The following is a 15,187-nucleotide window of genomic DNA, read 5'->3' as shown; positions in this document are numbered from 1 at the left end:
TTAGTTTCATCCACTATCCCAAAGAAACCCAATGCTGTTTATGAATAAAATTTAAAAAATTATATTCATGAATGTAGAATTTATTAATTTTTCTATGCATTTTGTTTATTAAAACTTTATGTAAATGTTATTGCTAAAATTTCATATAAATAATTTGAAGCATTTATTTATTTTTCCCCCCGAGTAGCCTGCCTATTTTCTGTTTATAGTTTGATGTGATTAAATGAAAAAATTTTTAATTTATTAAAAGTATTAAAATGATTTATTTATTGTTCTTGTAAAACTGGGGAAGGAAAAATTTTTATCTTTTATTTTTGATTTAAGTTTCCATTAAATGAAATTCATTATGATTTGTGTCATGTATAAATTTGCAGATAATCAAAATATTATCTGACTGTATAAAATCAATTTTACACTATGTTCACAAAAAGTTCTTACATGGTGTTTATTTTTGAAACTGTTAATCATACACATATACTTCCAGTTACAGAAATATTTTAAATGATGCAAATTTCCATGCTTTGGCATTTTTTTTAATTTAAAAAAAAAAGTTTGACACCATAGAAAAAAAAACTGACCGTACAATTGAATTTTATATTAATTGGCCTGTACTTTAACAATCTGCATAGCAGTGTTTATCATTAAATCCATTTAATGTGAGAAAACTTTTTCTAAACTGTTTTTAGTTTTGCTCTTTAATTTTAGTATAACCCATGAATATAATGTGAAATTTTAAAATGAAATATCTCAAAGAATTTTTGTCATACAGGGTACAAACATTTTTGTATTTTACTTTTTTATAATGAACTAGCCGCTATGCGGCCAGCCTTCATCTGGCTTTTAAACATACCGGAAAAATGCCTAAAAGACACACCTGGGACCGAAGGCCATGTAAGTTCTTCCAACTTTTTTCTCTTTGTTAAGATTCCAACCCTGCCTTGCATATGGCCCTGATGTATCTCCAGAAAAACATATAATACATCTTGAATTTTTAGCAAACTGACTGCATGGGATGAGCATTAAACATTTGTTAAAGCATAATTTATATCCCCCTTCTTAACCACCACTATAACTACATAAAAAATTATATAAAAATTCTACAATAAAATTAAAAAATTTTAAGCAGTTTCTTACTTGATAGTTTGAATGATTCTTTTTCTGAAATATTGAAATGTTATGATACTTTAGGAATCTTCCGAGAAAATGTGTCACCAGTCACATCACAGCTATTTAACTTGATGATAGTAAGCAGTATCCCTTAATACAAATATTAATTACCCTAGGAAATAAATTAACCGACTTCCCTTTGCAAAATATTAAGGGTCATTCCCACTGGGGTTTATCTGAGCTAACGGAGTCAGTTCCATGTGTTTTCTAGCTCCACTATGCCTGCAGTTAAAATTTTTCAACTTGCTGCCCTAATAACTGAAAAAAAAAAAAAAAAAAAAAAAAAACTGGGGAAAAACTGTTTTGAAGATGGGTCATTAGCTCAGATAAACCCCAGTGGGAACGGCCCTTTATGAACTCAAATGGTATAAAGGAGGTTAAGAATTTTGTTTCCTAAAAAATCACTCAAAACTTTTCAGTATCTTAAAAACAGTGAAATGAGCAATAAATAACATAAAAGAATACAAAAAACAAAAAATTCTGAAAAGCAAAGTATAATTAATCATATTTTATCATATATTTTCAATAGAAAAAAATTACAATGAAATAAGCTATATCCCTTAATACAAATATTAATTATCTGAATAAAAAAATTTTAAAAAATGTATTATATATGTAAAAAAATGACTATGAAATATGCCAATCTCTTAAAAACATTGACATAAGAAATACAATGAAAAATTGTTGCCAAACCCATATTGACATAAGAAATACAATGAAAAATTGTTGCCAAAACCATATTTCTAAAAGAATGAAACTATTCAAAATGATGCGATTTCATCAAAAATCTATCAACAACAATAAGACAGAAAAATTGTTGGCAAAATCACATTTTTAAAGGTGGGAGATGGGAGAAGTGTACTCGGAAGCTGCATTTAAAAAAAAAATTTTTAAATACAAAATATTATCATTTTTCCAAAATTATTTTTGTAAAAGCAGTCGCAAGGATGAAATTTTAACGTGTCCAAAAATCAAAGAAAAATAAACTGTACGTTTTTAAAAATAAACTTTTTTAGAAAAAATCCCATTGAAAAGGTGTTAAGCTCCTTTGTTAAATAAATTCGTATTTAATCGATTTATTGAAACACAAAATTTATTTTAAGTTCGTAAAATAGCTAAGTGCCTACGTTTCATGACGCGATGGGAAAATGGAGTGTGTAGAGTAAAATCTCGCTCTCCTATAGCCCATAATGTCTCAAAATGACACAATTTCATCACAAAACATAAATAAAAAAAATTCTAATTCGAATTTCGAAAAAATCGCTTCTAGGTGCACTGGCTCTTGTCTAGATGCACCTATGTACCAAATTTCGTAGCCATGGGTCTATTAGCTTACGCGCAGCGCGAACGAAAGACACACACACACAGACAGACTCTCTCTTTTATTATATGTATAAACTTTTACTAACGTAACCACTGCCACAATTCGATCAGTTCACATTCCATGCAAGATTCTCTGCTTTCATCTCTGTTCTAGCATATTCCACAAGTGTTCAGTCGAATTGCAGTGAAAAGGATAATGTAGAAAATTTACTGCCATATTCTTTTAAATACATAACAGTTGCATATACCTGAGTCAAGCGACTTCCTAAAAATTAATATTGTTCCATTTAAAACTGATATTGTGATTTAGGTAGACAGATATGGAAGGAGGCAGTGTTAGAACAGAATTCTCTTACTTTTTCATAGCTTCCTTTTCAATGAGCTACCTTGTTTCTTTGCACAATTTCATGATGGACAAAAAATAAAATAATAATCTTCAGTATGTAAAGTTGTAATAGGTTATTAAATATTTATTATTTAAAATACATATTATAAATTATCAAGGTGCTCATTAGTTAACAAGTTGACTGCTGGGGGGTCATCGGTGGCCGGCACTCGGCTACAGCACCGTGGGGATGACCGGCGATGCGACTGACAGAAAAAATATATAATTAGAGTAAATATCGATATAGATAAATTTTTAAATAATAACCATTGTTACTACAGTCAAAAGTCATTAATCCAGACTAGGGCACATCGGAATCGGGACGTCGGACAATTCTGGATTATCGATTTTTCCGGATTATAGATCATCAGTTTAAATTTGGAAAGATGGCATGCAGAAATTATAAAATTAAAAATATTAAACCATAATTTATGAAATAAAGAGCAATTATGAGCTAAAGTGTATCAAAATTTACAAAAAAAAAGCTTAATATTTATTTGTTTACTTTATTAAACATTTCTTTCAACACACGCATGCATAAAGCATACATCACGCATAGTCGAAATTAGAAAATTGCAACCAGAAAACTATTTGATGTGTACTCGTGATATTTATAATGACGAGGAATTTGATTTAAATCATATCAAAGACGGAATGCATCGAGATGAAATACTACATTTAGTAAGGAATTCTAAGCTGAATAAAAAAAAAAAATCTGCCCTGAAGATAAGGATAGTGCTGACAGATCAACTTCCAGTTCATTGCGTGCCGCAACGTCCCCCCCCCTGCAGAGCAGCGTGAAATTGATAAACAAATTTCGGAATGGTTAGAAAAACAAAGGATATGCTTTTATCCATTTTTTGCATCAATTCCACCTTTTTGTTTGATGAACATCGAAACATACTTTCGCCTTGGCAGCTACAGCATCAGAAATTCTATTTGACATAATCGAAAGTTCAAGCTTACTTTTATAAAACAGTCTGCAAAAAATAATAAGCCGAATCCAATTCGAAGATTAAGGAACAACGCAATTTGCAACATTAACTGAAATAGATAATTAGATAATTTTAGCTTAGCTTATACCATCCGTTATACATTAAACGTATTATGCGCATGCGTGAACGGATTATGCGTTGACGCATGCGCAGAAAGTTTGTAGCTTTGAGGTCCGGATTAACGACTTTTGACTGTATAATGTTTTGAAGAGTAATAGATAATAAAAATTTAAATAATAAATCAAAATGGTCTGTAGCACCTCTGGGGTGAGCGGTGACTCCCACCAGGAAAATTGCATTAAACACGATTACATAACTCACCTTATCCTCTGTAGATAATATTTCAACATAGTATGCATTGAATAATAAAAAAATTCATGTTGGCGCCATGAGCGAACCACGTAAAATGCGCGTGGCATTCAGCATGTTAAAATATTTAAATTGAAAAATGTCTATTCTGCCAGATATAGACAACTGAAAACATTGTATTATTTTTTGTGCTATATTTTTCAGAATGGATACAGTTCTTTTATTATTTCAAATTTTAATTATTTCCAACTTTAATACTCCAATTTCCACTAAATATTGAGATTTAAGGGGAAAAAATTATGCAAAATTTTGTTTTGGTTATATTATTTATTTATTTGAGATAATAACAGTAATAATAATTTTCTGTATGACTAAGCCAGTCATAGTACTTCCTTTGTACAGTAGTATGAGGAAAGCTGAAAAATACTGGCATGGGCCTCTCATGTTGCAACTGATTGTCCATGGTTATTTTCACATATTTCCTAACTCCTGTGAAATGCTTTTGATTATGTATAGTGTGTAACTTTGCAAAATTGATAATAGAATTATGCATGCTATTGTTACCACATTTTTAATATTATTTTCTGGAATGGTAAAATGCAGAGTACTCCTTATGCAAAACTGTAGAGAATGAATGGTAGGTATATAACAAATCAGTACTTTACATTAACACCTTCAAATAGTTTTATACTGTTGAAAAATAGTACTATATTACATTTATATTTGTTGTATGTTTCTGTTATAGGTTCAATAAGCAAAGTTGTTTTTAACATGTGATTTATCTAAAGCATTGGCATTGTAAATAAACACTATTGCAAGAGTCCCCAAATGTGATTTTACTAATTATTTGTTTTTACTGTTTCAGCCAACTTTGATGTTTGCTGGAGAAGCTACTCATCCTAATTTTTATTCTACCACACATGGTGCATACCTTTCTGGTTTGAAATGTGCAGAACTCATGTTAGAACCAGATAGCGAACCTAACCCAAAACATGATGGAAATGGACAAACTAGTGAAAAGGATCTTTCATCGTGGATAAGAGGAATTGATTTATCATAGACAGATGCATATTATTCCATAGATGTGTATTCATGTTACGATTTATTTTTTCATTGCTAATAATTTTCAGTTATTTCTTAGATCAAACCTCACAGATTCCTAAAAATTAATATTGTGTCTTTTTTTAAAAAAAAAAAAAATAATAATATAAGTATTTTTTAGCTTAAGTTACTTCAGGAGCTTTCATGAAATCTAGTCATTTTTTAGCATGCCTGAGATATACATTTGCTGTTTGGTTAGCATCCATTCAAACAACTTATAGAAACCAATATATTTATATCCTATAGGAAAATCTACTAAGACAAAGTGAGTTTAAAGCTATGAATATAACCACATGCAGTATAATTTCCTTTATTCAAAGTAACTAGCAATTTTGGGTAAACATGAGAATAATTTTAAAGAATTAATAGTTGAAATTAATATTTAAAAAAATTGCTAAACAAAAGCCTGGGTTTCAGTGTACCATAAATAAGTTTTCTAAATAATTAATTGAATAATACATATTATGGTGAGCAAGATAAAAAAGGGGATATGCTATCATATGACTTATTTTCAATTTATAATATAAATGAGATGAATTATTATTAATAATATGTCTGACAGAACATAAAAACAAGCCCACAAAATTTATTGTGACAAGGAGTGCAAGACTGCGTGTGTTGTTAACAAGAGCCTTGAGCACCATACAGGTGATAAAATTGGGAGTGACTTCACTCAGTTCCACTCTCAATTTTGATGGAGAACACCCAAGGGGAAAGGTCCAAGGGTCTCCCACCCTTTTTCCTGTACCACCAAACTCTTGAGATGACTCGGCTCGCTGCATATGTAGAGCGCCGCCGTGCCGCACAGACACTATATGTATACAAATATCCATGCCATCTCCGGGATTTAAACCCAGACCCTTCGGTACCACAGTAGGTTTCCCTAACCACTATACTGTTTGATATAATAAGGTTAGTTATAATTATTAATGATTGATTTGGTTAATAATGAGTAGAGCAAAAATGCTTTGTTTTTTAGAATTTTTAAAATTAATTGATTTATTCCTTTTTCATATAGATTTCGTGTTTCAAATTTACAAAACTTTATATAAAAGATATTATTTTAAAGAAAGAAAAGTTTTTAAGAATGCATATGAAATAAATCGTAAATTAACCTAATTTCTATGCATATTATGCATGGCAAATATAATTATTTATATAATTGCAATTTTAGTTATTGTATAATTAATTATAATTTAATTTATAAATTAGTCAAGCTAAATATTGTTTCAGTTATTTCATGTGGTACTAAGTTTAAGTCTTTTTAACCTTGTATTATGTTCGCAATTTTTAAAAATTTTAAATCATTCACATAGAAAGCGTAATTTCTTTATAAACAAAACAAAAGTAAGCATGTATAATCATACATGAAGCTGATCTAATACGTACAAATATATATACAATAGAGTACCTCAGATTCAACTCCTGATCAGTTGACATTCTATATAACTTGACGATTATTTTTCTTTTAATCGTCAAATGATTTCTGCTGGTCTAAGAGAACATTACCTTTGAAATAATATGGTGGTTCTAGACTGTAATAATTTTTAACTTTGCCTATATGGTGTAAATCATATAAGTACATTTTAACTACTGTATTATTATAATTACAGTACATATTTATGCAGATGAATTTCATTGCATAGGAATTTGCACAATATCCTAGTCTGTTCATAAATTCAATATATTATTCTAATTTTGCAATTTTTTCCCTTAATGATACTATTTGGGGGAGACTGTATAATGAATTGGTGACAAGTTTTGTTCTTTTCATTGAATATATATTCTATTCTTTCTTTCAGTAACAAAGTGGCTAAAGAAAGTCAGGTAGCTACTGTTGATTAGCACTCACATTCCTCTCTGTTACTAGTGTTTAGCTGTCTTGCCTGAAGATTTATGGCTGTACTCTGTTGTAAGCTAAACTTTCAGTTCATTATGGGTAGCGTTTCTTAGTTTATAACCAGGCTTACAAATGTTGTTTTGTCTGTGCATGAGAAAATTGAAAATTAATCATCATCATGACTGTGGAAATGAAATTGGATGCTTTAAGAGACTAGACAAAGTGTTACTAAAATTGTTCTGGATAAATTGTTCTGGATTCAGATGATGAACAAATTATTATGAAGAGCGAATAACCCATCCCTTATTCTGTAAAACTTGACAAATTTAATAATTCATCATACTGTCAGTCAACAGTAGGTGAGTTTTGCAGGATTCTACTGTTATGTATATGAAAATTTAGAGCAGAAATGAAAGAAGTGAATCATTTCTGATTTTGAAATATTGGCTCTTAAAAGGGTTTTTGTGTGTATAATCCATTCTGAGGTGCACCTAAAAATCAGACTAAATTCTTTTTATAAATCATATAAGCAAACCCCTTACCATGCTCGAAAAGTCATGTGAACCTTTTTTGCATGCCATTTTATGCACAAAATGATGACAGAGGGACTTGGTTCACTGCTGCTTTGAAATCAATCAGAACACAAAATAACAGAGTCCAAAATTCATTGAGAATTTAATCTTAAAAGAAATAGAAAAAAAGTTTCTTCTGTAAGCATGGTTTTATTGAAAAATTAAAAAGTGAAAATTTGAAATCCTTACACAAAATATCATTTTCGAAAAATTAATGGAATTTGATGGGACAATTAGAAATAACTTCGAAGAACATTTGCATTATTCTTGCACATAAAACAGCATAACTTGGTCTTGCTATGACCTAGTTGGTGACTGAACAAGTAAATGTGTATAATATTGATGAAAAATGGGTGGAATAAAAGACAACAAGCCAATCATGTCTTCTTTTATTTTACTAGCTGTAACAACTCATAGACTAAGATAGAGAGGCTTCTGCACAATATTATTTAAATTGATCATACTTCTTCTGGTGAATTTTTCTCCAATAAAAAGGTTTCAAAGGGGACCAAATTGTCCAAAGAAGTTTTGAACTTTGTAGAGTCATTAGGTTAATTGGAAGCAGAAAAGATGAAAAATATGCAACCGCCTTCGCCGAAAAATCGAACCACGGACCTCTGAAATAACGGCTCAGTGTGCAGAACCACTACACCACGAAGGCACGCTAGGGAAGTGGGAGAAATACCTTATATACTCCCCTTTTTAAAATGCGACTAGGGTTTTAGGGGACCTAGTCGCCAAATCCTGGGTGCAGAGAATCATCATCCACAACCCTTTCAGTTCGGGTGCCACTTGTAGAGATATTAGGTTATTTCAAGGCCAGAGAGATGAAAAATGAGCAAACGCTTTCGCTGGGAATCAAACCAAGGCCCTCTGAAATACCGGCTCAGTATGCAGAACCACTACACCACGAAGGCACACTAGGGAAATGGAAGAAATACCTTATAACTTTAGTTCAAAAATTCATTTCTTTCCATGACTGTTACTTTAAATGCTAAGGGCACTTTGATTCTCTCACTATTTTGATCCAATTTTCAGGTGAGTATATAAACTGTTGCTTTCTGCTACATTTTTCACCCCATCATTTGGCAGGTAAGAGTGACGAAGGAATAACAATTTTCACAGCCATGCCATTATTGTGCACTAATTTTGTAAAAGTCATTACCATTTTGATATTGTGATTCTGACCAGTGCATGGATCAAAATACAAAATGATGTGTTAATGGGTTACTACATCTGGGAGATGGACTTGGTTCACTTGTGCTCCTAAATGAATGGAAAACAGGACCAAGGACTTGATACTGCTATCTTGTGACCTTAAAAGCAACTAAAGACTATTTATTGTAGCATTGAAATATATTACTTTTTTGAATGTTTATTACAAGAAAACTCACGGAGTGAAAAAATTGGACTTGGTCCACTTCTCTTCTGAACCCTCCATGTGTGTGTGTCTACATCCAAAATTTTTAATACTCAGTAAATTCATTGTTAGTTGCCTGAGGCCTTTTGCGAGTGTTTCACCAAGAATGACTCTAAATCTTGGGAACCTTTGCCTTAATTTCATCCCGCATAACATAAATAAGCTATTGGAATTGAATGAATGTATCCTGAAATTGTATAAATACAAATTTTCCTCGTAGTTATGTGGTCAGTCTCAAAAATGGCAGCGTCTTTTGTAAATCAAATGTTGCTGTGTAAATGTTGGTAGCTACGAGCCACTGATCTTGTGTAAGGAATGCCCAGTTTGGCTGCTTTTGTCATGTGAATTTGTTTTTCAGTCTGTAAAATCTTTTTAATATTTTCATTTTTTTCATAGTTAATTTTCATTTGAAGTTCAGCACAAATTTGACAGGTATCTTTAGCTGAAGGCTCAAAATGCAAATTGAACTTTTAATTGAACACATTGTAGTAAAACTTTATTTTGACAGGAATTTTGCTTTCAGCCTTGCGTTTTTCTACATACATTTTGTGGATTGTCAGCTTAGGATGTAGATATTTTTTGTTGGGATAATCTTTATGGATATAATGACTGAACTACTGGGAGGGGCTTAATATGATCAATGACATTTTGATCATTGCATTTTATGGAAGGAACTGTTTTTTCTCAACTGTGAGTAATGGCAAATAATTCTTTGGACAAGCATCTGCACAATCTACCCCAACTTATTTTTTAATGTTTGTAAGAAGAATGTATAGTAAACTTGGATAGAATGATTATCAGAGTGTAGAAAATATTTGTACGAGGGCTACTTAACTGATCTATTACTATCTCGAGGGCAAACCTTAGCAACTGGATGTACTTAAAAGAGACCTCAAAGAAGTGTATTTTGATATGAAAAAATGCCTCAGTTTCCATAACGACTTGAACATTTTTTGGCAGTTACTATCACATATTTTAGAATTGCAGTGAAGTCTAACTCTACAAAAAATATCAGGAGAAAATATTTTTGAAAGAACCATTTGCCTTGCCAGGTTTTATACTCTAGTCCTTTGTTTTGTTAGTTTTTTCTAATGTTTCTTTTCCACTGAGAAGGCTTCCAATTCCTTTTTCTTTCCTCATTGAGGGCTATCATGTGGAGTACTCATGCCAGGAGAGGTCTATGAATGTCCTTAGATCTCGGAATATCTCATGTAATATTTAAACAGATAAAAAAATCCAAATGTTAGATGGTTACTTAATTGATCATTTTGATGAAGAAAATGCTTATGTAGGATCTGCATATAGAGTGTGTCCACTTGCATATCATTGGTGAATCTATCCAAGAAACAATGAAATATAAAGTTAAGTCATCAGCTGCTTCTTGTCTTGGGTAGGAAGTGTGCACTTCACCTGTTGCAGTATTTATTTGAAGAGTCTTCCCTAAAAATAAATCCAAAAATATTAGTTATTATTAAAACATTTTTACATAATAGCTAAATGGCATTCGTTGTGTAAAAATGCATGTAAACAAATTTCTTACCTAAATTGCTATCAGAGCTAGTAGAGGAATCTTTGCAGTTGCTGTCTGGAGGAACAAAATTGACATCTGTTATCTGACAATCTGAACGATGTTGCTTTGTCTTACAAAATCTTCCGTTTCATACCTGGATCAAGTGATTCACGGCAACTCTCACTTGTGCTTTAATGTCAGACCAAAAATGAGATTGGCTAAGAAGCGTGCTTCTCCTTCTGTTCAGTAGAAAATCCTAATAAAACTCATGCTGGTCATGAAATTTGCATACTGTGCATAATAAGCTTAAAATCAAATAAATAAATAAATAAAATGAAATAAAGGTAACAATGATTACCTGTTTGGTGATGAACTGAATCACCAAATAATGATAGGGAATTTGTGGAAGACAGGTTGTAGAGCACTAATATTATGTTATCATCTGGGAGATGGACTTGGTTCACTTGTGCTCCTAAATGAATGGAAAACAGGACCAAGGACTTGATACTGCTATCTTGTGACCTTAAAAGCAACTAAAGACTATTTATTGTAGCATTGAAATATATTACTTTTTTGAATGTTTATTACAAGAAAACTCACGGAGTGAAAAAATTGGACTTGGTCCACTTCTGTTCTGAACCCTCCATGTGTGTGTGTATATGTGTATATATATATATATATATATATATATATATATATGTATGTATATGTGTGTATATATATATATATATATATATATATACATATAAACTACATCCAAAATTTTTAATACTCAGTAAATTCATTGTTAGTTGCCTGAGGCCTTTTTGAAAAAAGTTATTGTTTAGCTGAATTCAAAATTGTATATACAGGCATCCCCTGCCTAATCAGAAAGTAAGGGACCAAAGCATTATTAAAAATCAAAATTGTTGAAATGTCAGCACAAATGCCTTTTAGTTTGTAAATATGTTTTGGCTTCAAAATATGTAAATAACATATTATATATTGCTTGCACTTTTGTATGAAAGTTATAAAAGTGCTTTACACATGCAAACACGTACATATTTATACAAAAGTGTTGCAAATATTTAAATCTTGCCTGTAAAGATACAAAATTTAGTGAAATGGGTTGAGAAAGAAAACTACACTTGTGTAGATTATGGTTATGAACAGAAAGGTTAGAATAAAGTGGATCATTGATAAGTAGGGTATACCTTTATCAGATATTTATTGCTTGTTTGTGTGGATGTTATTGTAAATTATTTATTAATTTATACTCTTCATAGGTGTTTCGAATCAGTGAGGAATTATTTAAGACTATAAAACTGTTTTATTAACCATTTCGTTATTTTCTGTATTTATTCTAGCATATTAACAATGTAACTGCGTAAATATATATCTTTTTAAGAAGTTGTCTATAGAAATATTGTTTAAAAAAAGTATTTTAATTATTCTGTTTTTACAGCAAAAGCTGGATTTTATGAAGACCTTTTTTCACTAATTAATCAGTAAAAGTATTATAGTATACTTTCATATTCCTAGTTTCTGTTATTAAGACATACAAAGTGGTAGTGTTTAGTGAAATAATAGGTTACATTTTATTGCTTTATACATATAAAAATTTCATTTTGCTTAATTTTTTTTTAGAATGATATCTGAAACATTTATTAGATTCTGCAGCAAAACAAAAACAACTGATGTACAAAATCTGTTCATTGACTAAATTTTACTGAATACAAGGTTTTATTTCTAAAGCAATAAAAATAGGAGAAGAAAACCAAGAAAATTTAAAGCACAATCATTTATCATCATAAGCAATATGTGAAGCATTCAGCTTTAATCTCATAATTATACTTACACACAGCTTGACTGATTATATGCACATTATTTAAATATTTAAGTAATGCATTAAAAATACTAATTTAAACATATGTAATTGATAAATTTTATCTAATGTGGGAATTGATTTAATTTCTTTTGTCAATACTTACTATGAATGTATATGAAGATAAGATCTTTCATACAGTTTATATTTAATTTAATGAACCTATTTATAAAGGGGGTTAATTCATTATTGATTTCACCATTATTAAGACAGATAATATATTATCTATGTCTGTATGCTACAAAAATCTAATAAGAATTTATTTTATATATTGTTTACTTATTAAAAGTTATTCATACCATTGAAGCAATATTCAGTCTTACTTAATTGCATATTATGTAATTTGTATCATATTTAATCTGAAAATTCAGCTAAAAATTAGAATATCATCTTTAAGAATGATTTCTAGAATGAATAATTCAAGTGTTAGCAAGAACTTAATTTCTGTTAAGTCTGAAAATAGTATGCAAATAATAACTGGCAGATATTAAAGTGCTCTAAGCATTTTCTTGAAGATATTAAACTTTCGACATACTTTGGAATATAGTCAAATAAAATTGATACTCTTCATCTGAAAATACTCTGAGAAAATAGATGCTCTATAGCTGAATAAGCAGTGGAAAACAATTGTTTTGAATGCCGTGAAAAAAATTACTAAATTACCGAGTACAGTGGCTTTGGTTCTGAAACAGAAAGCTTTGTGTTGCAAAATATTTCAATTTCATACGCAGAAAATTTACCGAATTTTATAACAGTACTATTTGTCTTTTTAATGTGTTATTATTTATACAGTTTTATAGCAATATTTATGTATTATTTTACAGTTACGTACTAGTTTATGCACTTCTATAGAGTTTTTGTATAATTTTTTTTTTAATTTAAAAGAAGGTCTGTATGTACAACATTTCTAATCTACAAACATATAAAATCTGTCTGCATATGTTAGACATTTATTACATAAGTGAAAGTAATATACTTTTTCATGAGGTTTAAGTTAATATAAAATACTTGAGGTTCATTTAATGACCTCATTTTTCACTCAGTCAGGTACTTTATTTACCGTATTTGACAGCATATAAGATGCACTTTTTTTCCTAAATTTGTTCTCAAAAACGTTACCTGCGTCTTATACGTGAAGGACACAGGTTAACTTTCAATACTGAATGCTATTTTTAGCCTGGATAAAGGTCTAGACACACATAACTTTTTCTACATCTGCCATAATTATTTTGCGCATGCGTGAAATATCTGCCGCCAAAAAGCGCCAAAGCTCGAAGCTGATGTCGAAGTTCGAACAGGTTCGACAGTCACATTACATCTATGGACTTCGTTATCTATGTTTCTTAATAAATGTTCCATTTTTTAATTTTCCTTAATGAAAATATGTTTGGTAATTGCATTCAATGGTTGTTTATTTGGCTTTTACAAAACGTGAGAGCTAAAAGAAACCACATTTTAAGTTATTGTGGTACCGCGATTGATTTTTTTCCCTTGTGTGTGGCCTTCTAAATAAGGGTGGGTCTTATATGCCATCAAATACGGTATATATATCATTAATATATGAATATATACTGAGTTTACCATTTTAATAAGTTTCATTTCTAGTTTTTAATATGCTCAATAATTAAAAAACATTAAATATATGATTATAATGTTGTTTTTATTATTCTTATTTTTAATAATATTTTAATATTTGAAATGCTTAGATTTGTATAATCCTAATGAACAAAAAACATGTTTTAAGTGAATATTTATTTATGTACTGGTAATGCATTTTGATCTATATAATGGTAATTTATTATCTTTAGGAAACTGTGAATTAGTGCAACTAAGCTGTGATAGTTTTGTAAATTAAGCTTTTTACATGCTGTGCATGATGTATATAATTTTAATCAATATGCATATACAGTTTAATTTATACAAAGCTATCTTAGAATGAAATAAATTTTATAATTCATTTGTGATTTACTTTTTTCTTATTTTGAGTGACACAATATCAGTAGGATTCTTGAAATATAAGAGTAAAATAAATTACAATGCTTTGCTCAAATAAATGTGATAAAAATGTTTCAAAAGTCAGTGAAATGTGTTAATTAAAAATTTCTTTAGAAAAGTGTGATTTTAACACACAACTACCTGGAAAAATTCAGGATATTTGAAAAACCATCTGTTCAAATATGGTTTTGGTCATCCTAAAAGTTTCTATACTTTTAACCTTTAAAAATCTTAAATGTAAAATTCTTAATTGCCGAATGGTGAAAGCACATGTTACTTCTGAACAACTATGCCAAATAAAGAGTTGCATTTTAACACCTTGAATACATTATTGTGTTGTTTCCAGTTAGTGATAAAATCTTATCTATTGCAAATAAATATCAGAAAAGCATGATGTTACCAATTTATAATACTTACGATCTTTTATTTATCTTTGATGATATAAAATTGTGCTAATCATCAATTGTTTACTTGAAAAAAATTAGCAGAAAATTTCAATGTATACTATGATTGTGATTTAAATGCATTGAAAGTAAAATTAAATGGTGGCGGTGAAATTACTATAATTTCAAAGAATTACATTAATGTAGAGATTGTAAACCTTTCAATACATTCCTTTCAGTTTTATTCAAACCATAATATACTTTTAAATATCATTTTCTTCTGTTTATGCTGATTTACATTTATTTACCAATGTTTCTTCTTG

At 29.9% G+C, this 15,187-nt stretch overlaps 1 protein-coding gene across 1 annotated transcript in view; it reads left to right on the top strand.

Moving 5' to 3' along the window:
- The window catches only part of LOC118184766 (spermine oxidase), a 48,233-nt gene extending 33,783 nt beyond the window's left edge, over positions 1 to 14,450 (top strand). Inside the window, exon 4 of the mRNA XM_085821897.1 lies at positions 5,045 to 14,450. Within this exon, the coding sequence (XP_085678023.1) occupies positions 5,045 to 5,239 (195 nt within the window). The 3' untranslated portion in view covers positions 5,240 to 14,450. The remainder of the gene's footprint in view (positions 1 to 5,044) is intronic.
- The last annotated feature ends 737 nt before the right edge of the window (positions 14,451 to 15,187 follow it).

Source organism: Stegodyphus dumicola, chromosome 8 (assembly GCF_044657685.1).
Source record: "Stegodyphus dumicola isolate Sdum_Otavi_A_Nest chromosome 8, ASM4465768v1".
Taxonomy (NCBI): Eukaryota; Metazoa; Arthropoda; class Arachnida; order Araneae; family Eresidae; genus Stegodyphus; species Stegodyphus dumicola.
Note: the sequence above shows the minus strand (reverse complement) of the source record. Positions and strands in the feature narration are given on the sequence as shown.